Below are 26875 nucleotides of genomic sequence, written 5' to 3' on the forward strand. Positions count from 1 at the left end.
GCTGCTGAGTGTAAACGAACCCAGCCTAATGAATTAATCAATGCCTCCCCAGGGCTGCCTTTGTGGCTGCGAGGGAAGCGGCCGCCGATTGCTGGAGGGTGCAGAGCCATCGCCGGCAGATGTTAGGGGGGTGGCTGGTGGCGAGCCGGCGATTGACAAGACAGCTAGCAGCCAGCTAGTTGGACCATCCATCAGCCGCCCTTCTCAGGCTCCGCTTCGCAGAGAGACAAGAGGAGAGAGACACAGACAGGGGAAAAGATGGCGCTGGACCACCCCATGAGACCGACGCTTTGTCCCTTCAGCGGGTCGCCCTCCTTGCTGTTATGCTACTCCCGGACCGCTCTGAGTCAGCTGATAGAGGTAAGGAGAAAGACCCCTCAGGAAAAAAAACCCTGCACAGAATGGAATTATTCTCCTTTAACTGCGTCTGGCACCAGGGCAACTCAGAGACCCTGTTTGGGTTTCAGGTGGTAGCAGCAAGCCAGAGGGGCTTGGTTAAGTTAGTTTTCTTCCTATAATGATCCGGACTCTGAATTTTGCACCCCGAGAGAGACAGCTGGTTTGTCTGTACCGGGGGAGACCTAGGGGAGAAAAATCAAGTTTCTAGCTCTCATGGCCGAGGTTTAATAATAATAATTTATTATTATTATTATTATTATTATTATTATTATTATTATTATTATTATTTATTTATTTATTTATACCCTGCCCATCTGGCTGGGTTTCCCCAGCCACTCTGGGCGGCTTTCAACAGAACACCAAAATACAATAACCTATTAAACATTAAAAGCTTCCCTAAACAGGGCTGCCTTCCGATGTCTTCTAAAAGTCTGGTGGTTGTTGTTCTCTTTGACATCTGGTGGGAGGGCGTTCCACAGGGCGGGCGCCACCACCGAGAAGGCCCTCTGCCTGGTTCTCTGTAACTTGGCTTCTCGCAGGGAGGGAACCGCCAGAAGGCCCTCGGAGCTGGACCTCAGTGTCTGGGCAGAACAGTGGGGGTGGAGACGCTCCTTCAGGTATACTGGACCGTGGCCATTTAGGGCTTTCAAGGTCAGCACCAGTACTTTGAATTGTGCTCAGAAACGTACTGGGAGCCAGTGTAGGTCTTTCAAGACCGGTGTTATATGGTTTGTAAGAAAGCTTGCCCAAGTCTGAGAAATGTGGCGCTGTCGTTTGTTTGGGGAATGCACAGCGCATGTAAGAGAGAACTTAGTTTGAAAATGTGCAAAGACTACTTCTATCATCGCCATGTAACTACAGCTCCCCCCCCCCCCCCACATAGAGGGTGAGCTGCCAAATCAGTGGGTATTTTCTTCCAGATAGGGTTAAGCCTCGGCGGTTGTGTATTTAAAGATTTGCCCTGGACCCCATAGAGAGGGCAGGTGCTGTCTTCCCTCTTTGCCCTGGGGCAAGTCTGTCTGTCTTGAACGGAAGGGAAAAGGAGGGGTGATCCTCAATAATTATATTTTCTTTCAAATTAGTGTGCTGTTCTCCAGGGGTGGAGATGCCCTGGTCATTAAGGCTGTATAGAGAAGAAGGGCTATTAATGGATACTAGATGCAAATCAGTGTTAGAAACTGAGACAGAAAAGCTAATCGCCAAATAACACCTTAAACCTGGGTTACGGTCAGCACAACAGAATGTCTAGGTGCCTTTTCCCCTTCAATGAGAGTTGCTGTAGTTGTTAATTTTATATACTGTTTTGTATTTTAAAGAAAAAAATCTCAGTGCAGTTTAGAACACATTAAAACATCAAATACAACAATCCAGAATTAAACAAATTCAAGCTTCAAGGAAAATATTTCGGATCCTTCTCTAATGGACAATTGGCTTTCCCTTTACAGTGGTACCTTGGTTCTCAAACTTAATCCGGAAGTCCGTTTCAAAACCAAAACGTTCCAAAACCAAGGTGCGCTTTCCCATAGAAAGTAATGCAAAAGGGATTAATCCGTTCCAGACTTTTAAAAACAACCCCTAAAACAGCAATTTAACATGGATTTTAGTATCGAGACCATTGATCCATAAAATGAAAGTAATAATCATTGCACTGTAAATAAGACAGTGGTACCTCAGGTTACATACGCTTCAGGTTACAGACTCCGCTAACCCAGAATTAGTGCTTCAGGTTAAGAACTTTGCTTCAGGATGAGAACAGAAATCGTGATCCGGCGGCGCGGCAGCAGCAGGAGGCCCCATTAGCTAAAGTGGTGCTTCAGGTTAAGAACAGTTTCAGGTTAAGAACGGACCTCCGGAACGAATTAAGTACTTATCCCGAGGTACCACTGTAGATGATAAAAATTAAAACTATTTTTTTTTCCTTACCTGCACTGAAGATAGCCATTGTTTGGATGGGGGGCTTTTATCGATTTCTGCAGTCACACAATCAATCAGTAGCGGAACCGGGTTCCACACAGTCACAAAAAAACAAATTAATTGAAAAAGCCTCAAAAACAAAAATGCAAAATAAAAAGCAAAAACAAAAGCGCCAAACTTTATCAGTTCCGGAACTCCGTTTGACTTCCGAAATGTTCGAAAACCAAGGCGCAGCTTCTGGTTGGTGCAGGCGCCCCGGAAACAATAGCCGACAGCCACATCGGACGATTGGCTTCCGAAAAACATTACAGTGGTACCTCGGGTTAAGTACTTAATTCATTCCAGAGGTCCGTTCTTAACCTGAAACTGTTCTTAACCTGAAGCACCACTTTAGCTAATGGGGCCTCCTGCTGCAGCCGTGCCGCTAGAGCACAATTTCTGTTCTCATTCTGAAGCAAAGTTCTTAACCTGAGGTATTATTTCTGGGTTAGCGGTGTCTGTAACCTGAAGCGTATGTAACTTGAAGCGTATGTAACCCGAGGTACCACTGTACTTACTTCCAGATTTTCAGTGTTTGAGAACCAAAGCGTTTGAGCACCAAGGCATTTGAGAACCAAGGTACCACTGTATTTGTTTACCTGCTTAATTTTTAGAGCTGCCCCTATAGCAGAAGAACTCTAGGGCGGAAGTGTGGTATAGTGGTTAGAGTGTTGGATTAGGACCTGGAAGATCAGCGTTCAAATCCCCACTCGGTCCTGAAGCTCACTGGATGACCTTGGAGTCAGTCCCAGTCTCTTCACCTACCTCGCAGGGTCGCTGTAGGGATTAACTGAGGAGGGGGGTGAATAAGGTGGGAGATAAAGGCAAAAAATGAGCTCTTCTGCTGACCTGCTTAAGAAAGCTGGAGGGGTCAGCCAGATGGAGGTGTCAGTCACAAACCAGGCATCCCGAGATCTCAGCCCTACTTTTGATGAACAGGTTCTCTCTCCAGCATATTGGCTTGGTTATGTACTGAAGTTCTTACCCTGGGCCAGCAGGGGGATACTGTAGATAGTTTTCACTCAGGTCCACATATGCAAATAAGGAATTGAAAGTGACGTTCATTGATTGGATAGTTACAGAAAGATTGTTACTGTTGCCTTGTAAAGGTAAAGGGACCCCTGACCATTAGGTCCAGTCGTGACCGACTCTGGGGTTGCGGCGCTTTATTGGCCGAGGGAGCTGGCATATAGCTTCCGGGTCATGTGGCCAGCATGACTAAGCCGCTTCTGGCGAACCAGAGCAGCACACGGAAATGCCGTTTACCTTCCCGCTGGAGTGGTACCTATTTATCTACTTGCACTTTTGTGCTTTTGAACTGCTAGGTTGGCAGGAGCAGGGACCGAGCAGCGGGAGCTCACCCAGTTACGGGGATTCGAACCGCCGACCTTCTGATTGGCAAGTCCTAGGCTCTGTGGTTTAACCCACAGCGCCACCCATGTCCCTACTGTTGCCTTGTAGTGGAGCTCTATATAAGCAGGCTGGCTGAACCCTTCAGTTCAGTTCTGTTCTGGCCCATGAATAAACAAGAGCTGTTTGAAGAATCGCTGTGTCGTCTGATATGTTCACCCACAACCTAACAGGCTTCATGTTTTATTGTTGTTTTCGCCCACTTGTTGATTTTTAAATGAATTGATTTCAGAATGCTATGTTTTGTTGTTGTTAGCCGCTCTGAGCCCGGCTTCGGCTGGGGAGGGCGGGATATAAATAAATTTCTATTATTATTTATTATAGTTTGCATTTTATTGTTTGCTGCCTTGATTTATTTTTTTCTTTTATGGGAAAGGAGGAGACAGCTGTTGAAGATAAGTAAAGGAATAACCAAACACGCATGTCTGAATTAGCTCTTGTTCAATTTTAAAACTCCCAGAATGCCAGTTCCCTAGTGCTCCCTTAGTACCAAAGGAAAAAAAACAAGGACATTTTAGCAAATTCAAAAAACCTGCCAGGACAGAAAACTTACCCCTGAAAAAGAGGACATGTCCTGGAAAAAGAGGACGTATGGCAACCCTAGGCCAACTTGCTCTTAACTCCGGGTGAATAAAAAGCTACAAATCTGCCCATGAGCTTGCCAACTTGGGCAGGTAAAGCCCCTCAGTTATCTGAGGCAAATTCAGGCCAGTTCTTAATCCAAGCATACCCCAAACTTCCCATCTCAGAAGCAAGTCTGCAAAACCTGCTCCAGATTCAGACCATCATTAACAGCAATTTGCTCCGCCCATCGGCTCACCATCGCTGAATATTTAAAGCAAGCACCAGTTGCAAACACAGAAGGGGAAATTGGAGGTACAGTGGTACCTCGGGTTAAGTACTTAATTCGTTCCGGAGGTCCGTACTTAACCTGAAACTGTTCTTAACCTGAAGCACCACTTTAGCTAATGGGGCCTCCTGCTGCTGCCGGGCCACCGGAGCACAATTTCTGTTCTCATCCTGAAGCAAAGTTCTTAACCTGAAGCACTATTTCTGGGTTAGCGGAGTCTGTAACCTGAAGAGTATGTAACCTGAAGCGTCTGTAACCTGAAGTGTATGTAACCTGAGGTACCACTGTATTGTTCGAAATATCATTATCACCACCATTGTTTCATAAAATTTATACACCTCTTGATGGTAAAAAAAACAAAGGAATAAAACAATATAGTTACCACTAAGTAATAATTTAATACATTTGAAAAATTATAACAACAACACGCTAAAAAGAGATGAAAACTCACATCAACTTTCTAAACACCTGGCATATTTAACAAAAATGTTTTTGGCAGGTGCCGAAAACAGTATAGTGATATCAATAGGAAAGGAGTTCCAAAGTGCAGACGCTGCCACACTAAAAGACTGGATTCTTACAACCCATACAGCACTTTTTAAGAAGCTGCCCTCTGAATTTGCTTGCCACAGACCTTTTGCCATGATTATTAAGACTCCCTGGTCCTGAATGGGGTAACTGTGCCCCTGAAGGACCAGGTGCGCAACCTGAGATTCATTTTGGAGGCGCAGGCCAATTCTGTGTCCAGGGCAGCTGTTTATCAGCTCCGTCTGGTACACAGGATGAGACCCTCCCTGCCCACAGACTGTCTCACCAGAGTGGTGCATGCTCTGGTTATCTCCTGCTTGGACTACTGCAACGCGCTCTATGTGGGGCTACCTTTGAAGGTGACCCGGAAACTACAACTAATCCAGAATGCAGCAGCTAGACTGCTGACAGGGAGCGGCCGCCGAGACCATATAACACCGGTCCTGAAAGACCTACATTGGCTCCCAGTACGTTTCCAAGCACAATTCAAAGTGTTGGTGCTGACCTTTAAAGCCCTAAACGGCCTTGGCCCAGTATATCTGAAGGAGCGTCTCCACCCCCAGTGCCTGGACACTGAGGTCCGGCTCCGAGGGCCTTCTGGTGGTTCCCTCCCTGCGAGAAGACAAGTTACAGGGAACCAGGCAGAGGGCCTTCTCAGTGGTGGCGCCCACCCTGTGGAACACCCTCCCACCAGATGTCAAAGAGAAAAATAACTACCAAACTTTTAGAAGACATCTAAAGGCAGCCCTGTTTAGGGAAACTTTTAATGTTTAATTGGTTATTGTATTTTAGTGTTTTGTTGGAAGCTACCCAGAGTGGCTGGGGGGACCCAGCCAGATGGGCGGGGTATAAATAATAAATAATTATAATAATATTATTATATTATTATAGGCAAAGCACCTCTGTCTACCAGGTCTTAAGAGGCAAACAGGGAAAGATGGGTTGCAACACACACTGCAATATTGTCTTAACCCAAGTCCCAGATCTGACTCCCAGAGGCAGTGCTTAAGTAACACACAAGCTGCCTCCAAAAGAACACATTTTAACCACAAGTTTGCATGCAAGACATCTTCACATCTTGCTATCCAAGGGTCACACATCCTACCTGAGCTTTGTCCTGGGTCCCTGGTCAAATCTTGGTAGCCTCTTCTTTTCTAGGCCACTGTGTCCTTTTGAAAAGCTTGTTTTCCCCTTCCTTCCCTTTCCCTCTTTTTGCTTCTTCAAGAAAGACTTTGCTTCAATTTCCTCTTTTTATAAAGCTCCCATTTGGAGAGGAGGCGGGTCTAAAAAGCAGCAGCCCCGCCTCCTAGCCAAACCGACTGACAGTGGTACTTTGCAAAAGATGGAGGCCAGTGAATGGGGAGAGGAATTCTCTTGCATGAAGCTAGATGCCTACATTTACCTGGGAGTAAGTCCCATTCAACTATCTGGGGCTGAATGCTGAGTAGAAAGTGCAGTGTAAAGACTTCCTCGTGGGCTAGAGGTTCACTGGGGTTTGAGAAATGAAGAAGAAGAAAAGGAGAACTGTTTATTCCCACCCACCACCACCAAGATCTGCAGAAAAGAATGTGTGTTAAAGATTCCTGTAAAATTCCTAAGGTTGCATAACTAGCAATAGCAAATGTTGCCAGCTACTTTTAACTGGAGAGCTCCTGTCCCTTTAATATTTGGACATTGGGGGGGAAAGCGGCTTTTCTACTCAAAGGACTATTGGACGCCCAAGGAACATGAATGTTGGAAGATTCAGGACAGAGAAACGAAATGATTTATTCACACAGCAAGCGCTTATTTATTCACCTGCAAGCGCAGGTTTCTCCCGATTGAAACACGAGTGTTTGAGGACCAAGACATTTGCAGGGAAACAAAAATGCTTGTTTGCAAAGCTATTGCACTACCAACGTTACTGTACACTTGTGAAACATGGACCACTTATACACGCCACCTCCAACTCCTCGAAAGATTCCATTTATGGTATCTCTGGAAAATCTTACACATCACTTGGGAAGACAGGCGAACTAATACCAGTGCACTGGAAGAAGCAAAGATCACCAGTGTGGAAGCAATGATTCTTGAACATCAACTTCGTTGGACTGGTCATGTTGTGTGGATGCCTGATGATCGTCTTCCAAAGCAACTACAGTGGTACCTCAGGTTAAGTACTTAATTCGTTCCAGAGGTCCGTACTTAACCTGAAACTGTTCTTAACCTGAAGCACCACTTTAGCTAATGGGGCCTGCTGCTGCTGCCGCGCCGCCGGAGCAAGATTTCTGTTCTCATCCTGAAGCAAAGTTCTTAACCTGAAGCACTATTTCTGGGTTAGCGGAGTCTGTAACCTGAAGCATATGTAACCCAAGGTACCACTGTACTCTATTCCCAATTTAAGAATGGAAAGTCAAATACCAGTGGACAACAAAAGAGGTTTAAAGATGCTCTCAGGGCAAATCTTTAAAAATGTAGTATGAGAACTGACAACTGGGAAACACTGGCTTGCGAGCGCTCCAGTTGGAGAACAGCCTTTACCAAAGGCGCCGTGGGTTTTGAAGACACTCGAACTCAGGACGCAAGGGAGAAACGTGCTAAGAGGAAGGCACGCTTGGCAAATCCACACCGTGATCAACTCCCACCCGGAAACCAATGTCCCCACTGTGGAAGGACGCGTGGATCCAGAATTGGCCTCCACAGTCACTTACGGACTCACTGTTAAGACCGTGCTTATGGAAGACAATCTTACTCGGGTCCAGCTCCGAGGGCCTTCTGGCGGTTCCCTCCCTGCGAGAAGCCAAGTTACAGGGAACCAGGCAGAGGGCCTTCTCGGTAGTGGCACCCGCCCTGTGGAACGCCCTCCCACCAGATGTCCAAGAGAACAACAACTAACAGACTTTTAGAAGACATCTGAAGGCAGCCCTGTTTAGGGAAGCTTTTAATGTTTGATGCATTACTGTATTTTAATATTCTGTTGGAAGCTGCCCAGAGTGGCTGGGGAAACCCAGCCAGATGGGCAGGGTATAAATAATAAATTATTATTATTATTATTATTATTATTATTATTATTATTATTATTATGAGTGATCGCCAAAGAAGAAACTGTGGAACTGCCTCCAACAGGAGACAGTGATGCTACCAACCTAGATGGCTTTAGAAGGATCCCACAAATCCCTGAAAGAGAGAGGGCTATCGATGGCCGGCAACAGATCTACCTGGAGCTACTAGGGCTTGAACCGGGGACATTTTGCGTGTAAAGCAGACGATCTGCCACTGAGCTATGGCCCTGGGGCAGGAGGTTAACCCAGCCTGACAACTCTCCTCTCCTTCTTTCCATTGCAGTCTGCTCTGCAGACATCAGGAAGCTTTTAGCAGTCTGCTGAGAAAACACACCAGCTCTTAATAGCCAGAGATCGAGTTGCAGGCACCAGGCAGAAGGCACCAGGGATGGGGGCAGCCTGGCCACCCTGTGCTCTCATGGCAAAGGGGTGGATCCTGCAGCAATATGTGTCCAGTTCTGGGGGATATTGGCAGGCTGGAACGCAGGCAGAGCTTGTTTCCTGCTGCTCCAGAGGAGAGGACCTGAAACAATGGATTCAGATTCCCAGGAGATTCCGACAAAACATTTAATGGTGAAGGTAACCCGGGAACTGCAATTAATCCAGAATGCGGCAGCTAGACTGGTGACTGGGGGTGGCCACCGGGACCACATAACACCAGTTCTGAGAGATCTGCATTGGCTCCCAGTACGTTTCCGAGAACAATTCAAAGTGTTGGTGCTGACCTTTAAAGCCCTAAATGGCCTCATAGAATCATAGAGTTGGAAGAGACCACAAGGGCCATCGAGTCCAACCCCCTGCCAAGCAGGAAACACCATCAGAGCACTCCTGACATATGGTTGTCAAGCCTCTGCTTAAAGACCTCCAAAGAAGGAGACTCTACCACACTCCTTGGCAGCAAATTCCGCTGTCGAACAGCTCTTACTGTCAGGAAGTTCTTCCTAATGTTTAGGTGGAATCTTCTTTCTTGTAGTTTGGATCCATTGCTCCGTGTCCGCTTCTCTGGAGCAGCAGAAAACAACCTTTCTCCCTCCTCTATGTGACATCCTTTTATATATTTGAACGTGGCTATCATATCACCCCTTAACCTCCTCTTCTCCAGGCTAAACATGCCCAGCTCCCTTAGCCGTTCCTCATAAGGCATCGTTTCCAGGCCTTTGACCATTTTGGTTGCCCTCCTCTGGACACGTTCCAGTTTGTCAGTGTCCTTCTTGAACTGTGGTGCCCAGAACTGGACACAGTACTCCAGGTGAGGTCTGACCAGAGCAGAATACAGTGACACTATTACTTCCCTTGATCTAGATGCTATACTCCTATTGATGCCTATTGATGCCTCAGTCCTGTATACCTGAAGGAGCGTCTCCACCCCCATCATTCAGCCCGGACACTGAGATCCAGTGCCGAGGGCCTTCCCTTCTGGCGGTTCCCTCATTGCGAGAAGTTAGGTTACAGGGAACCAGGCAGAGGGCCTTCTCGGTAGTGGCGCCTGCCCTGTGGAACTCCCAGCAGATGTCAAGGCAATAAACAACTATTTTACTTTTAAAAGACATCTGAAGGCAGCCCTCTTTAGGGAAGTTTTTAATGTCTAATGCTGTATTGTTTTTAATATTCAGTTGGAAGCCGCCCAGAGTGGCTGGGGAAACCCAGCCAGATGGGCGGGGTATAAATAATAAACTATTATTATTATTATTATTATTATTATTATTATTATTATTATTATGAACTTCCTGATGGTAAGAGATGTTCAACAGGGGAACGGACTCCCTCGCAAGATGGTAGACTCTCCTTCGTTGGAGGTTTTCCAACAAAGGTCAGATGGCTGTCTTATAAAATCGCAGAGTTGCAAGGGACCTCTGAGGGTCATCCAAACCAACCCGCTGCAAGGCAATCTGTCGGGGATTTTTGAGCTGCGATTCCTGCATCGCAGGGGGTTGGACTAGTTAACCGCTGGGGGTTCCCTTCCAAGTCTACGGTACTGATTCTAGACACCAGGCTGGAAGGAGCACTTATCTATTGTAATAAACAAAAATCTGCCCTTATGGGGGACACAGGAGCCCTTATAGAGTCCTTTGCAGGTTCTCCATCGGTCGGAGAAAATAACAGAGGCCAACCAGAGAATATTGAGAAGCAAAGCAGCTAGTAAGGCTGATCTTTATTGAACTGTTGCAACAGGGTGCTCCCCTCACACACAGGAAAGGAGGAGGACCCAGAACCAAGGTATACCTGCCCTTATATAGACATTTTAAATTGCCCACCCTGGAGTCCAAGACCACCCCCAGAAACTTCATACCTACACCACAGAAGAGGCGGTCTACAACAGAAATCTGAGTGCATTATCTCCTGTCTGGCAGGTTACCTGTTAATGGTTACTTGATTGGTTACCCTGGGGAACCTGGCCAGTCTTTTGTAATGATAAATACTTAGTTCCTGAGCCAGGTCACAGGCTCACACCCTATTCATACACAGGCATACCCTTAAGACAGGATTTGTGAATGAAAAGACAATGGGGAGGCTTTTCCATTTCCCTTCCACCTTGCAGAGAAATATTTGAGGTCAATTTGGGAGGGACAAAATGGTTTCAGGACTTTTTTTCTGTGGGGTTTCAGACATGTGGTTTATATATGCAGTTATGAATATTTATTACATATATACAGTGGTACTTCGGGTTAAGTACTTAATTCGTCCTGGAGGTCCGTTCTTAACCTGAAGCACCACTTTAGCTAATGGGGCCTCCTGCTGCTGCCGCCACGCCACTGGAGCACAATTTCTGTTCTCATCCTGAGGCAAAGTTCTTAACCTGAAGCACTATTTCTGGGTTAGCGGAGTGTGTAACCTGAAGCGTGTGTAACCCGAGGTACCACTGTAGATATAAGACCTTAATATTTTTTATTTTAATATATTGAGGAATATGTAAATAATGTAACACAATTTACATCTTTTTACGACTGGGTGTCCCATCTCTTGAGGTTTATTGAGATGTGATTCCTGCGCTCTTGCCCACCTGAAGAGTCACCCATCACTGGGAGGACACCAGGTGAACCTGGAGGGATAACAGCCCTACAAGGGTGTGATTGGCAAGGCTGTGTTTCAGCCACCCCCCTGCACAGTGGCTGCTCACGTGGATTCTGTCTTTTAACAGCAGACACACTGCCTTCCGAGGGGGAGACAGAAATGCCAGCCTCCCACAATGGATTGTCAAGGGAGCTTGCTTTGGGTGGATGCAGTGAGAGCGAGGCTGGGCATGGCTGAAAATGGGCTTCTGCTGCCGAAAGATGCCTCAGCTGTAACCTGAACCTTGCTAACCCTCTTCCCTAAGAATCAGCTGGCAGCAACTGAACAGGGGATCAAATAGCAGGCATTAGAATTCCCTAGAAAGCAAGTCTGCCTGGCAGAACTGCAGCTTATCTTCTGCCCTCTGGTGCAACGGCAAAATTCAAAGTGTTGACCCTAAACGGCCTCAGCCCAGTATACCTGAAGGAGCGTCTCTACCCCATCACACAGTCCGGACACTGAGGTCCAGCTCCGAGGGCCTTCTGGCAGTTCCCTCATTACGAGAAGTAAAGCTACAGGGAACCAGGCACAGGGCCTTCTCGGTGGTGGCGCCCAGCCTGTGGAACGCCCTCCCATCAGATGTCAAGGAAATAAACAACTCTCTGACTTTTACGAGACATCTGAAGGCAGCCCTGTTTGGAGAAGTTTTTAATGTTTGATGTTTTTAAGGTAAAGGGACTCCTGTCCATTAGGTCCAGTCGTGGCCGACTCTGGGGTTGCGGCGCTCATCTCGCTTTATTGGCCGAGGGAGCCGGCGTACAGCTTCCGGGTCATGTGGCCAGCATAACTAAGCGGCTTCTGGCGAACCAGAGGAGCACACGGAAACGCCATTCACCTTCCCGCTGGAGCAGTACCTATTTATCTACTTGCACTTAGACGTGCTTTTGAACTGCTAGGTTCCGAGGAGGGACCGAGCAACGGGAGCTCACCCCGTCGTGGGGATTCGAACCGCCAACCTTCTGATCGGCAAGTCCTAGGCTCTGTGATTTAACCCACAGCGCCACCCGCATCCCTTGATGTTTTTAGCAGTCTGCTAAAACCCAGCCAGATGGGTGGGGGATAAATAATAAATTATTATTATTATATTTATATTTATATTATTAAAAGAAACAAAGTGAGCAAGTTCCTAGCCCTCATGGGTTTGCCGAGAAAGGGTTAAAACGGCCTTCCCTGACCCCAGCATAGGGCTGGAAAAGCAGAGGGAGCTAGTCAAGTTTCGGCTATTTGGTGACATTACACAAGCCGGCTCCCAATTCGTGTGTACGCAAATGCACATAGGGAGATGCCAAACTAGGGTCTTTGACCCGGGTGAAATACAGTGGTACCTTGGTTCTCAAACTTAATCCATTCCGGAAGTCCGTTCCAAAACCAAAGCATTCCAAAACCGAGGCGCACTTTCCCATAGAAAGTAATGCAAAATGGATTAATCCGTTCCAGACTTTTAAAAACAACCCCTAAAACAGCAGTTTAACATGAATGGCCACCAATCCAGATGGCATCAAAAGAGAATTACAGTGGTGCCTTGGTTTTCAAACTGCAAACATGCATTTTATATCTAACAGGACCACTGATCCATAAAATGAAAGCAATAAACAATGTACTGCAGTCACACAATCAATCAATCAGTAGCTGAGCTGGGTTCCACACAGACACAAAAACAAATTAACTGAAAAAGCAAAATAAATAGCAAAAACAGACAGACCTCAGCTTAACACTCAAAACGGAAGCGCAACACTCAAAATGGAGCATGTTTGGCTTCCAAAAAAAGTTTGCAAACCGGAACACTTCCTTCCAGGTTTGCAGTGTTTGCGTTCCAAGTTGTTTGAGTACCAAGGCGTTTGAGAACCAAGGTACTGCTGTAAAGCCTAATCTTGCCCCTGGCTTGATTCTTCATCTTTCTTTCTTTCTTTCTTTCTTTCTTTCTTTCTTTCTTTCTTTCTTTCTTTCTAAAAAAAGTTTTAATGAGCTTTTAATGGACTTTCTCCTCTTATCTTGTAATTTCATATTCAAATAAGAAAGGGGAGAGAGTAAAGCAATGCAATAGGTGTTTTGCAAAACCCTCACGTTCCTTTTGATCCCTTCGAGGACTGCACCAAGCGATTGCAATTTGCCTGGCAGTGGGAATGGGAATTAAAATGCATTGAGGAGGGATTTCTTGGGGGGGGGGGGTGGTTAGGAATACCGTTTTGCTTTTTAATTTGTCTTTGTATTTACAATTGCACCAAAAGTTCACTCAGTTAGAAAGTAACTGTTTAAAAACAAAAGCGAAAATGCATCTTAAATTCCGATAACCTGCCCCTCCCAGTTTGCGTTTCCTCAGTTGCAGTACGCACTCTGAACAGCAAGCGGCGCTGCAACACAGTTTAATTGGCATCGCAGACTGTTGCTAGCAACGTTATTTGCAAATGCAATCGCGTATTCCAGCAAGATACGGCTGGAAAAAATATTTTTATTAGCTTGCTCTGAGCTTGATTCCGTCTTGAATCCTCACTTGTGCAAAGATCTAAGGGCAGCGCAAACTTCCTTCAAAGGGTTTGCTGCCTTTGAAGTTGCTTTTTTAAAACATTAATTACGGGGCGCTCTAATCTTCCTAGGGATTGCCAACTTACTTGCTTTGCTCTCTTTCTTTCTGCTCCTCTGCTCTGCTTTTCCTACCAGCTTCCTCTACCAGTCATGCTTACATCCAGGTCGGTAGAGTTGCTGCTGTTTAATTTGAACCACTGAGTGCCCAGACTGACTCCTAAGCCGCTTACAAAATTTAAAAAAAGATTTGCACAGCATTGTCAAAATACAGAATCTCGTTTCCTAAAACAACAACAACAAGAAACCTCATAATTAAAATACATATAAAAAAAGATTGCAATTGAAACTTTCAGGTGTAAACGACCACGATTAAAAGGTGCAAAGGAACAACACCATTCAACCGTCACAGTGATAGAAACCAGAGACACTGGTGGAATCTAGACGCATATAAAAAACACTGTGAAAATGCTTTGAAGAAAAAAAAAAGGGGTGTGTTGAAAAATATATTGAATTTGCCGTAAGCTCATCATCGCCATCTAGTGTCACATTTGTATAAAACTTAGGGAACAAGCTGTACCACCAAAATGACTGAGGTTTTAAATGACAATTTTAGGTTATATTTTAGTGATCAAGATTTTATATATTTTTTTAACTGCTATATCTGTATTGTCTCTTTTATAAAGTAAAGGTAAAGGGACCCCTGACCATTAGGTCCAGTCGCGGCTGACTCTGGGGTGGCGGCACTCATCTCGCTTTATTGGCCGAGGGAGCCGGCGTACAGCTTCCGGGTCATGTGGCCAGCATGACTAAGCCGCTTCTGGTGAACCAGAGCAGCGCACGGAAAAGCTGTTTACCTCCCGGAGCGGTACCTATTTATCTACTTGCACTTTGACGTGCTTTTGAACTGCTAGGTTGGCAGGAGCAGGGATCGAACAACGGGAGCTCACCCCTTCGTGAGGATTCGAACCGCCGACCTTCTGATCGGCAAGTCCTAGGCTCTGTGGTTTAACCCACAGCGCCACCCGCATCCCTCTGTTATACCCAATTGCAATTCAATGTATTCCTGTTGTGTTTTACGATTTTCCTGATACTGTAAGTGAGCCAGAACTGGTCTGTGACCATAATAATAAAATTCACTTATTCAGTGCACTTAAAATGTGGTATTTGCAGCTGTATAGCTGAGTCCTCAGGTTGAGAGATGAAAGGAACTATGTAAGCAGATGCATCTTCAGAAGCCAGAATTGGTGGAACATTTATAACATTGTCTTCACTCGGCTCCAGAAAGCCACCAGATGGCCACACACTTCATCACCTTTCCTCCCAAAAACTCAAAGTGGTGTCCATAATTCTCCTCCCAATTCTTGTTTTATCCTCCCAACAGCCTTGCGAGGTAGACGATCTTAATGGCCGAGTGGAGATTTGAACCCGCGTCTCCCAGATCCTATTCTGACCATCAAATCGCTACATCGCACTGTCATTTAAAGACACTGCAAATCTGGCCTCTTAATATCCAACATGCAATTTATGGTTTATTTATGCGCTAAACTGGTTTGACCTCTTTTCATGCAGCAAAATAAGTTTTTATGTTGCGGCTGATTGTATTTTATTCTTGTGAGCTGGAGAGAGAACGTTACCCAATAGTTCAGCCAATATAACGGTAGTATAATACTAGATTTCGGAGCCGTGCAATGAAGCTGCAGGTTGAAAGATTCAGGGCAGACAAAATAAAGTTTTTGTTCCCGAAGCACATAGTGAAACTGTGGAACTCACTGCCACAAGATGTAAGGCTGTGTGCGTGTAAGAACATCCCCCCCCCATTTTATTTCATCTCTGAATTCCTTTTGCGCAGTTAGAGCTCTGCAGTCTGAAATCTGTGTACGAGCCTTACTAAACCCATCTAGTTTTTAATTTTCAAGTTTGCAGATGATACTACCATAATGGGTCTAATTCCAGGAGGAGATGAATCAGTGTACAGAGGAGAGGTTCAAAAAGTATCTACATGGTGCTTAGAGAATAACTTGCACCTAAATATTAGCAAGACAAAGGAGATGGTGTTGGACTTTCGGAGGAAGAGAGGGGAACTAGCCCTGTTGTATATTGGTGTGTGCGCGTGTGTGTGTGTGAGTGTGTGTGTGGAAAGAGAGAGTCTCTTCCTTTAAATTCCTGGGAATTTACCTTAGCGAAGACCTCACTTGGAAAAACAATATAACTTAGGTGGTTGTTGTTGTTTAGTCGTTTAATCGTGTCCGAACTTCGTGACCCCATGGACCAGAGCACGCCAGGCACTCCGGTCTTCCACTGCCTCCCGCAGTTTGGTCAAACTCATGCTGGTAGCTTCAAGAACACTGTCCAACCATCTCGTCCTCTGTCGTCCCCTTCTCCTTGCGCCCTCCATCTTTCCCATCATCAGGGTCTTTTCCAGGGAGTCTTCTCTTCTCATGAGGTGGCCCAAGTATTGGAGCCTCAGCTTCAGGATCTGTCCTTCCAGTGAGCACTCAGGGCTGATTTCCTTCAGAATGGATAGGTTTGATCTTCTTGCAGTCCATGGGACTCTCAAGAGTCTCCTCCATCACCATAATTCAAAAGCAACCATTCTTCGGCGATCAGCCTTCTTGATGGTCCAGCTCTCACTTCCATACATCACTACTGGGAAAACCATAGCTTGAACTATACGGACCTTTGTTTAAGTTAATGATATATTAATTCCAGTGGGTCTACTCTGAGTAGGGCTTAGCTGGGTACGATCCCCTGACCCTTCCGCCCGTATGCTCTAACACTTCCTGTTCTTTTTTTAGGCCACCACCGAGCCGCCGAAAAAGAAACCGGACCCCGTCACATCGGAGACTGTGGTGATCTGGGGCTTGCGCCTCTGGCAAGTGGTTGGGATCTTCGCCCTATTTGTCATGAGCGTCAGTAAGTCTCACCTCTCTGCCTTCCATCCTAACCCCGAGAACCTCATTCCAGCATTAGAAACTCAGATATGCAGTGGTACCTTGGTTCTCAAACTTAATCCGTTCCGGAAGTCCGTTCTGAAACCAAAGCGTTCCAAAACCGAGGCGCGCTTTCCCATAGAAAGCGATGCAAAATGGATTAATTTGTTGCAGACTTTTGAAAGCAACCCCTGAAACATAACTGTCAACTTTTCCCTTTTCTTGAGAGGAATCCTATTCGGAATAAGGGAATTTCCCTTAAAAGAAGGGAAACGTTGACAGCTATGCCCTGAAACAGCAATTTGACATGAATTTTACTGTCTCATGAGGCCATAGATCCATAAAATGAAAGCAATAAACAATGTACTGCAGTCACACAATCAATCTATCAGTAGCTGAACTGGGTTGCACACAGTCACAAAAACAAAAAGTGTTAAGTTGTGGGTGAACATATCAGACGACACAGCGATTCTTCAAACAGCTCTTGTTTATTCCCAGGCCAGAACAGAACTGAACTGAAGGGTTCAGCCAGCCTGCTTATATAGGGCTCCACTACAACGCAACAGTAGCCACTTTCTGTAACTATCCAATCACTGAATGTCACTTTCAATCCCTTATTTGCATATCCATATCAACAGAAAGGAAAAAACTCACTCTGAAACTCACTTACAGGTGGTACCTAACACCAAGGAAACTATCGCTAATATGCCCAGGAGTCTCACCAAAATGCTGGAGAGGGTGCACCTCCACAGGTACATACCTCCACATGTGGTGACAATGGCCCCAAGTCCAACTATTCTGGACAACAATCATACGAGAAATATGCAAAATAACTAAGCAAGTATTAGAAGTCACCCCAGAACTGGCCCTACTAAACATCTTCCAAGATAATAGAACAAGGATGGGGAATTTATGTCCTCCAGATGAAACTGGACTCCCGATTCCCATCCACCCTGAGCTTTAGCCATGCTAGCAGAGGCTCATGGGAATCGGAGTCCAAGGACGTCTGAAAGTCCACAGGTCCCTCGCCCCTGAATGTATGCAAAATTTGAACCAACAGTATTGAGCCCCACAACTTACCACCTGTCCGCGCAGAGGAGGGGACCCCATCTTCTTAGGGCTCGAAGCTCACCGTCCCCAGGAAGAAAGGTAAATAAATGGCAGGACTTTGTGGGTGAAAAAAGGTAGCTTTTTGGCTGAATGCAGAGTTCCTTCCTCCAGAATGCATAACCAGGATTTGCCCAGCATCAGATCTGGAGGGCTAAGAAATTCTTGAGACAGGCCTGTCTGTCCTGGGAGGTGCTGATTTCAGTTCAGAGCAGGGAGATAAGTTGAGAAATTTCATGGCGACAGGATTGTCCTCTTATCTTCATCTCTGAAATGCTTTGAAGTTTTCCTGAAGGCGGGATCCGAGAAAGGGGCTGTTCTTTGACCATTCATGGGATGACCAAACCCTAATTCTGGTGGAGGAGATCAAAGACCTCTGAAGGCAGCAGTAGAGGTGGAGATTCACAGAAAGCCCAGCCAGGTAAAGGACCCTTTCCTGTGTTCCCCACCAAGCATTCCTCTGAGGGTCTCTGAAGACCTCAGAGCCTTGTCCGTTTTGCACTGTCCTTCAGGTAGTCTGTGCCTAAGCTTAAAGCAATAAAACCATGCGTAAAAAGAGTGGAAAACAGCTTTTTTAAGCATGCGAATGGCCGTTTAAATCAGCGATAAGCTAAGAGCAGCTTGAAATGCATGCAAATAGTCTACATATCTGGGCTGGTATGCAGGGATTGTCTTAAGACCTTTGCTCAGATAGAAAGAGGCAGGTCAAACATTGTTTAAGAGTGATTCATGCTGTTTTCTGACGGAAAGAGAGATTTTGATACTCAGGGAACTTCTTGATCTCTGCAGCCTGTGATGAAAAGAAGGAGTTAATAGGATCTGGATCATTTTAGAGTCAGGGTGGGCTGGCTTTAGACTGTAGAATCATAGAATTGTAGATTCAGAAGGGGACCCCCCAAAATCATCTAGTCCAACCCCATCATCCACAAGGGCTGACATCCAGCATCGCCTGAGCTCTGCGAGTGCAGTTTTTTCCCGATTGAAGCACAGAGTGTTTGAGGTCCGGGACATTCGCAGGGAAACCAAAATGCTTGTTTGCAAAGCTATTGCACTACCAACCTTGCTGTATGCTTGTGAAACGTGGACGACTTATAAACGCCACCTCCAACTCCTCGAAAGATTCCGTCAACGGTGTCTCCGAAAAATTTTACGCATCACTTGGGAAGACAAGCGAACTAATATCAGTGTACTGGTAGAAGCAAAGATCACCAGTGTCGAAGCACTGATTCTTCAACATCAACTTTGTTGGACTGGTCATGTTGTGCGGATGCCTGATGATTGTCTACCAAAGCAACAACTCTACTCCAAACTTAAAAATGGAAAGCGTAATGCTGGTGGTCAACAAAAGAGGTTTAAAGACTGTCTCAAGGCAAATCTAAAAAAAGGTATTATAAACACCAACAATTGGGAAACACTGGCCTGCGAGCGCTCCAGTTGGAGAACAGCCTTTCCCAAAGGTGTCATGGGCTTGGAAGACACTCGAACTCAGGACGCAAGGGAGAAACATGCTAAGAGGAAGAAGAAGAGTTTGGATTTGATATCCCGCCTTTCACTCACTTTAAGGAGTCTCAAAGCGGCTAACATTCTCCTTTCCCTTCCTCCCCCACAACAAACACTCTGTGAGGTGAGTGGGGCTGAGAGACTTCAGAGAAGTGTGACTGGCCCAAGGTCACCCAGAAGCTGCATGTGGAGGAGCGGAGACGCGAACCCGGTTCCCCAGATTACGAGACTACCGCTCTTAACCACTACACCACACTGGCTCTCACGCAAAACTGGAAGACACGCTTGGCAAATCCACACCGTGATCAACTCCAGCCCGGAAACCAATGTCCCCACTGTGGAAGGACGTGTGGATCCAGAATTGGCCTCCACAGTCACTTATGGACTTGTTGTTAATACCGTGTTTATGGAAGACAATCTTATTCGGCTACGAGGGATCACCAAAGAAGAAGAAGAATGCAAGGCAGCCCTGTTTAGGGAAGCTTTTAATGTATTTTAATATTTTGTTGGAAGCTGCCCAGAGTGGCTGGGGAAGCCCAGCCAAATGGGTGGGGTATAAATAATAAATTATCATCATCATCATCATCATCATCATCATCACCACAGCTAAAGAAACCCTGGCATTGATTCCATCCAACCTCTGCTTAAAAACCTCCAATGAAGCGCATTATTATTATTATTACCTTTGAGTATTTTCCTTGTTTTACCACTCCCTGCATGTTTAGCTTGATGGGTTTTTACATTTGTAAAGGAGCAGGGGATTCGATTCCTGGGGAGAGAAATGTGCGCTGTCACGGGCACTTAAAAATGGCAAACATTCAATTGCTCGGGCCATTAAATCCACGCTGGGATGCACGATTCCAGCATTAGGGCTCTAATTTCACCGCTGGCATCTGAAGTAGGAAGGAACAGAGCCTGCGTTTTGTGTGGAGAGGATTTGCACTGTTAAATAAGCATCACTGTTTTGGATGGTGAAAGTGACCAGCTGTTTCAAGCTTCTATCTATATCTATCTATCTATCTATCTATCTATATCTATCTATCTATCATCTGTCTATCATCTATCTATCTATTCTTTCTATTTTAAAACCCTCCTCTTGCCTAGCAGCTAGAAAGGGGGAGGGCTTCAATGTAACTTTCAGGGGTCCTTTAGTAAAGGTAAAGGGACCCCTGACCATTAGGTCCAGTCGTGGCCGATTCTGGGGTTGCGGCGCTCATCTCGCTTTACTGGCCGAGGGAGCCGGCGTACAGCTTCCGGGTCATGTGGCCAGCAGGACTAAGCCGCTTCTGGCAAACCAGAGCAGCGCACGGAAATGCCGTTTACCTTCCCGCTGGAGCGGTACCTATTTATCTACTTGCACTTTGACGTGCTTTCGAACTGCTAGGTTGGCAGGAGCAGGAACCGAGCAACAGGAGCTCACCCCATCACAGGGATTCGAACCGCCGACCTTCCGATTCGGCAAACCCAAGAGGGCTTTTCTGTAGCCCTCTGCCTGGTTCCCTGTAACCTCACTTCTCGCAGTGAGGGAACCGCCAGAAGGCCCTCGGAGCTGGACCTCAGTGTCCAGGTGGAAGATAGGAGATTCCATCTAAACATCAGGAAGAACTTTCTGCTGTTCTACAGTGGAACGGTCTCCCTCAGGAGGTTGTGGACTCTCCTTCCTTGGAGACAGGACGGCCATCTGTCATGGATGCTTGAGCTGAGATTCCTGCATTGCAGAGGGTTGGACTAGATGCCCCCTGGTCTCCCTTCCAATTCTATGATCCTGCCACTTGCTTGCCTGGATGGAGAAGAAAGGCGTGGGGGTGAGTTTGTGCATAAACCAGCCTCCTTTACGAAGATAAATTTTAATTTCTCGCTCAGCCCACTTTTGTTTTGTCCTCCAGGTATGTGGGTCCCAGAAGGGGATTCCCCCCACGGGACAGAAATGCCCTTGTTGCTGGGAAAGGTTTCGCTGTGTCCTAAATCCACCCCCATTTTCAAGAAGCACAACGGCCACCCAGGACACAAAATCCCTTCCCTGAATGGTGATTAAGCATCCAAGCTTTCCGAGAGGTTTTCAAACGACAGTGGTACCTTGGTTCTCAAACTTAATCCGTTCTGAAACCAAAGCGTTCCAACACCAAGGCGTGCTTTCCTGTAGAAAGTAATGCAAAAGGGATTAATCCATTCCAGACTTTTAAAAACAACCCCTAAAACAGCAATTTAACATTAATTTTACTATCTAACGTAGGGGTCGGCAAACTTTTTCAGCAGGGGGCCAGTCCACTGTCCCTCAGACCTTGTGGGGGGGGGGGGCTGGACTATATTTTGAAGGGGGGGATGAATGAATTCATATGCCCCACAAATAACCCAGAGATGCATTTTAAATAAAAGCACACATTCTACTCATGTGAAAACACCAGGCAGGCCCCACAAATAACCCAGAGATGCATTTTAAATAAAAAGACACATTCTACCCATGTAAAAACACGCTGATTCCCCGACCGTCCGTGGGCCGGGTTTAGAAGGCGATTGGGTCAGATCCAGCCCCCGGGCCTTAGTTTGCCTACCCATGATCTAACGAGACCATTGATCCATAAAATGAAAGCAATAAACCATGTATTGCAGGCACAGAACCAATCCATCAGTAGCTGAACTGGGTTGCACACAGTCACAAAAATAAAAAAGAGCCGCAAAAATGAAAAATAAATAGCAAAAACAGACCTCAGTGTAACACTCAAACTTCGGAAAAAAGTTTGCAAACCGGAACACTTACTTCCATGTTTGCAGCGTTCGGGTTCCAAGTTGTTTGAGTACCAAGGCGCTTGAGAACCAAGGTACCACTGTATAGCATGGGAATAGATCTGCAGAAATCACCCACATAATTAACCATGGGATGACATTTTCATTTGTTAGGACAACCGCATCCTTCCTTAAAGGCTGATTAAATGCTTTGCTATCTTGTCTCCCCAGCTCACAGCAAGGCTTTTTATTTTTTTTAACTTCCTCTAATTTATGGTTTCCAATTCCATCGTTGCTGAACGATAGCAAATGCTCTATCATTTCCTTCCTGCCCGATGCGTTCCTCATTTTTCATCCTCTCCTGCCTCCTATTTTTTCCTCCCAAGTTGAGTCTTTTCATTACCCCACACAGCGGACACTGAGATCCTCCTTAACCTGCCTGGATATGTTAATCCCAGATGGGGCAGAGCTGCTTGGGGTTTCTCAGCCGTCGGCAAAAGGCACTCTGCACGTGCTCAGGGGATCTCTTCCCTCTGTTATCACGGTGTGCAATTCAGTGAAGGGAAACCTTAACATACGCAGGCTCTGAAGCTTAAACAAGCTTTGCCAGAGAACTAAAGGAGGCAGTGATCGCCTCCAACACACTGAAAGATCTGTGCCCATAAAGGAGGGCTTGAAATGGATTTTCAGAAGGGAGAAATAAATCATTGTCCACTAACAGAAAGCTAGAACTGAGGGTTTTAATTTCTCTGGAGATGGTTTGTGCCTCTTATCTGAGGGATGAGCCCTCATTTTCGTCTGGGTTGAAAGCCCAGCTTCATCCGGTCATAAAAGGGCAGCAGAGTATATTACTGCCAGGAGCTGTTTGATATATTTAGTTTTTTAAAATATGCTTGAATGCTGTTCACTAGGGGCTGGGGAAAAGTTCTCTGCAGAATGAGCATGTCAGGGGAACCTGGACTCCTCTCCTTGAGGTGCTAGATTTCTACCTGCAAGGAGGCATTAAAAAATCCTCCAAGGTGTATTTGTATAAACTGCCTTAGGAGGAGGAGCTTAGCTTACACATCCTGCCTGCTTTTTAAGTGCCTTCCTGTAAAGAAATTGCATTGTGGGACAGTTCACGGGGTCTGAGTTACACATTCCGGTTGCTTAAAATGCCTCTACATTGCCTGGGTGGAAAATGGGCACAAGCCTGTCTAGACACCTCTGGCTTTTGCATGGTTGGAATGTAAACCGTTTTGCAAAGGGTAGAATTCGCACCCATAGCTCTGCTCCCTTTTGCCTCTGGCGCCAGAAATTCTGAATGCATCTGAAAGAAGCTTCCCCACTTTTGATTTTAGAGTCATAGAACTGTAGACTCAGAAGAGACCCCCAGCGGCCATTTAGTCCAATCCCCTGAGATGCTCAAAAATCCTTTTTGGGAATTATAGGGACAGAACTACCTAAATTGTATAGAAATTTATTTATGTATGCTACTACAGCAGCAAGAATGTTACTCACCCCAAAATGGAGAGGAAGTCCCAGCAAAGGAAGAATAGATACAAAAACTTATGGAAAGTGCAGAAATGGCAAAACTTGCCAGAAGAATAAGAAATCAAGATAACAAACTTTTTTATATATAAAAGAATGGAAATGATTTGTTGAATATTTACAGTTAAAAACATTGGCATGATTATTGTAATCACCTGCCGTTTCATAAGAGTTTATATATTTAAAGTAGATGCTGTAATTAAATGAGCAAATTAAATGAATTTGGATATGCAGAAGATATTAAAACACAAATTTGAGGAACCACAGAAAGAGGGGGAAGGAAGTCAAAATTTGGAAATGTTGAAAGGATTGTAAAATTAGTGGAATGTATAAATGTATAAATTTGAAAAGTGTAAATGACAGGCGGCCAGTCAACCTCTGTTGGAAAACCTCCAATGACTTGAATCCACTGGTATGGATCCTACCCTCTGGATCGCCTCCAGCACTGATCCTGCTAGCTCCCAATCTCCCATTTGGACTGCAGAGCGGTGGTATTGTGCAATGGTTAGAGCAACAGTCTGGGAACTGTCTTCCATAGACATAGCCCTCCTTGTTGATAAAAACAGGAACTGGGACAGAGCAGCGGGAGCTCAATCCGTCGAGGGGATTCAAACCGCCAAAATTCTGATCGGTTCAGTGGTCTAGACCACAGTGCCACCCGCATCCCAGCTCCTGCCAACCTGGCAGTTCGAAAGCACACCAGTGCAAGTAGATAAATAGGTACCGCTGCAGCGGGAAGGTAAATGGCGTTTCCGTGCGCTGCTCTGGTTCACCAGAAGCGGCTTAGTCATGCTGGCCACATGACCCGGAAGCTGTACGCCGGCTCCCTCGGCCTGTAAAGTGAGATGAGCGCCGCAACCCCAGAGTCGGCCATGACTGGACCTAATGGTCAGGGGTCCCTTTACCTTTACTAAAGGACCCCTGACAGTTAAGTCCAGTCATGAACGACTTTGGGGTTGTGGCGCTCATCTCGCTTTACTGGCTGAGGGAGCTGGTGTTTGTCCTCAGACAGTTTTTCTGGGTCATGTGGCCAGCATGACTAAGCCGCTTCTGGCGAACCAGAGCAGCTCACAGAAACACCGTTTACCTTCCCACCGAAGCGATACCTATTTATCTACTTGCACTGGTGTGCTTTCAAACTGCTAGGTTGGCAGGAGCAGGGACCGAGCAACGGGAGCTCACTCCCTCACGGGGATTCAAACCGCCGACCTTCTGATCGGCAAGCCCAAGAGGCTCAGTGGTTTAGACCACAGCGCCACCCATGTCCTGAGGGGTCCTTTCCCTTTACCTTTTCGAGAAGATGAGTTTAGCAGGTGAATCCCTTGCCCAGACTCTCTCTTGAGCTCTCCAAGAAGAGGTTCTATAGTCATCTGTTGAGTATGACCTACAATCTTCCTCTCCCCACCTGCTGCTGTGTGGTTTTAACCCCTTGCAGCCCGTGCTAAACTCCCCCTTGTCTTTCTCGCTGCCTGCAGTCATCACTCTGTGCTGCATCTTCAAATGCCGTATCCCTCGGACCAAGAAGGAGATTGAGGCTCGCTACGCGAAACGCCAGGCTGCCAAGACCTACGCCGACAAGCTGGACACCGTGCCTCCGCTCAATGAGCTCACCGAGATCCCAGGAGGTAGTTTTATTATTATTATTATTATTATTATTATTATTATTATTATTTGGTTTTTCAGATTGAAATTTTACAGTCATCTATCGAACACAGGTAATAAAGACAAGATTCCAAAGAATCTCCTGGACTTCCCTTCTTCCCCTTTGTGGGTCCCATTGCTAACCCTTTCCTCCTGCATCTTTAATCCAAATCTTTTACTTCTCCATTGCATCCAAAATTCACCATTAAACTACATGTGTTATTCCTACACTTTGCAGAGGTGGGATTTATGTGTGCGATTTTGCTAAATTTGGTAGGACTTGTCATCGACACTTCCCTGCCTTTCCTTTCATAATTCAAACACTGTTGTGTGCAGGGTGTGTTGTGTTGTGTGTGTGTTCACCTGCTACATTCCCTACCCTTATTGCTTTTTATTCTTGTTTTTGTCATACATTTTGTTTTGTTTTTTATCTTATTTTTTTGCATTGTGAACTGTATTGCTATCTGTGGCTGGAGAGCAGTACAGTGGTACCTTGGGTTAAGTACTTAATTCTTTCCAGAGGTCCGTTCTTAACCTGAAACTGTTCTTAACCTGAAGCACCACTTTAGCTAATGGGGCCTCCCGCTGCCGCTGTGCAATTTCTGTTCTCATCCTGAAGCAAAGTTCTTAACCGAGGTACTATTTCTGGGTTAGCGGAGTCTGTAACCTGAAGTGTATGTAACCTGAAGTATATGTAACCCGAGGTACCACTGTATGCAAATAATGGTGATGATGATGATAATAATATTTCAAGATTAAGCTGGCTGCTAGACCTTAAAGGTTCTCCTTCATTTCCCTTCCCTTTGCTGTTTCACTCTTCTCTCTTTCTCTCATTCTCTCTTATATCCTTTTCTGATTCTCTGCCCCTTTCAGGCTCCACTGAAAACCTCCCAACTCTCTCTGGGCAAGTCGACTCCCTTCCTCTAAGTTCTCTGCCGGTGGTGAAAGAGGAAGACGAAATAGCACTGCCGATCCACTAGGGGGCACCCTCTGCCTACAACTTCCCTTTGGCTTGTTCTCGGGTTTTTTTGGAGAAGGACTCTGCTGTAGAGACTTTTGAGATTCTGCCGCCTCCCTCTGCTTTCGACCTCCTCCTTCCAGATCTTCCTTCTCTGATTCTGCCGTTTTCCTCTTACCGCTTTCTCTCTCTCTCGCTACATAAAGAGGATATTCCAACCACGGAATCAGGCAATGCGTAGCGCTCAGTTTATTCAGCAATCCCATAGCTCTATTGAACTCAGTGACGCTCCCTTCAGATTGCAGTCAGTTTAACTTGCTTTAAAACAAAAAACGTGCCAAGCTTCAACGAAAGGTCTCCAGCCATCTGGAACGCTAGCATTAGCTTTTAACCGGAAATTCACCTTGCGAAAGGAAAGCGTTTCCGTTCAAATGGCTTGCATGAAGTAGGAACCTCGCCAAAGAAAAGAAAAAGACGTACCTAGCCTCTGCTGGTGCCAACAAAGGTCCGTATAGTAAAAGCTATGGTTTTCCCAGTAGTGATGTATGGAAGTGAAAGCTGGACCATAAAGAAGGCTGATCGCCGAAGAATGGATGCTTTTGAATTCTGGTGCTGGAGGAGACTCTTGAGAGTCCCATGGACTGCAAGAAGATCAAACCTCTCCATTCTGAAGGAAATCAGCCCTGAGTGCTCACTGGAAGGACAGATCCTGAAGCTGAGACTCCAAGAC

The 26875-nt window shown here is 45.9% G+C and overlaps 2 protein-coding genes across 2 annotated transcripts in view; one reads left to right on the plus strand and one right to left on the minus strand.

Annotated features, from left to right (window-relative positions):
* ALS2CL (ALS2 C-terminal like) overlaps nucleotides 1–6369 on the minus strand; it is a 78478-nt gene extending 72109 nt beyond the window's left edge. Inside the window, exon 1 of the mRNA XM_083579360.1 lies at nucleotides 6246–6369. The gene's annotated coding sequence lies outside the window, so the exon portion shown is untranslated. The remainder of the gene's footprint in view (nucleotides 1–6245) is intronic.
* TMIE (transmembrane inner ear) lies at nucleotides 93–26875 on the plus strand. Its single transcript, XM_083580083.1, has 4 exons — nucleotides 93–360; nucleotides 16551–16668; nucleotides 25022–25171; nucleotides 26061–26875. The coding sequence occupies exons 1-4, from the start codon at nucleotides 259–261 to the stop codon at nucleotides 26165–26167; spliced, it is 477 nt and encodes a 158-aa protein (XP_083436209.1). The 5' UTR covers nucleotides 93–258; the 3' UTR covers nucleotides 26168–26875.

This window comes from Podarcis filfolensis (genome assembly GCF_964270895.1).
Source record: "Podarcis filfolensis genome assembly, chromosome: 12".
NCBI lineage: Eukaryota > Metazoa > Chordata > Lepidosauria > Squamata > Lacertidae > Podarcis > Podarcis filfolensis.

Bases quoted from the DNA above. Each gene is read 5' to 3' on its own strand.
- TMIE (XM_083580083.1), top strand. From the start codon at position 259: ATGGCGCTGGACCACCCCATGAGACCGACGCTTTGTCCCTTCAGCGGG. The intron at 361-16,550 runs GTAAGGAGAAAG...TTCTTTTTTTAG, and splicing joins CTCTGAGTCAGCTGATAGAG to GCCACCACCGAGCCGCCGAA. The intron at 16,669-25,021 runs GTAAGTCTCACC...CGCTGCCTGCAG, and splicing joins CCTATTTGTCATGAGCGTCA to TCATCACTCTGTGCTGCATC.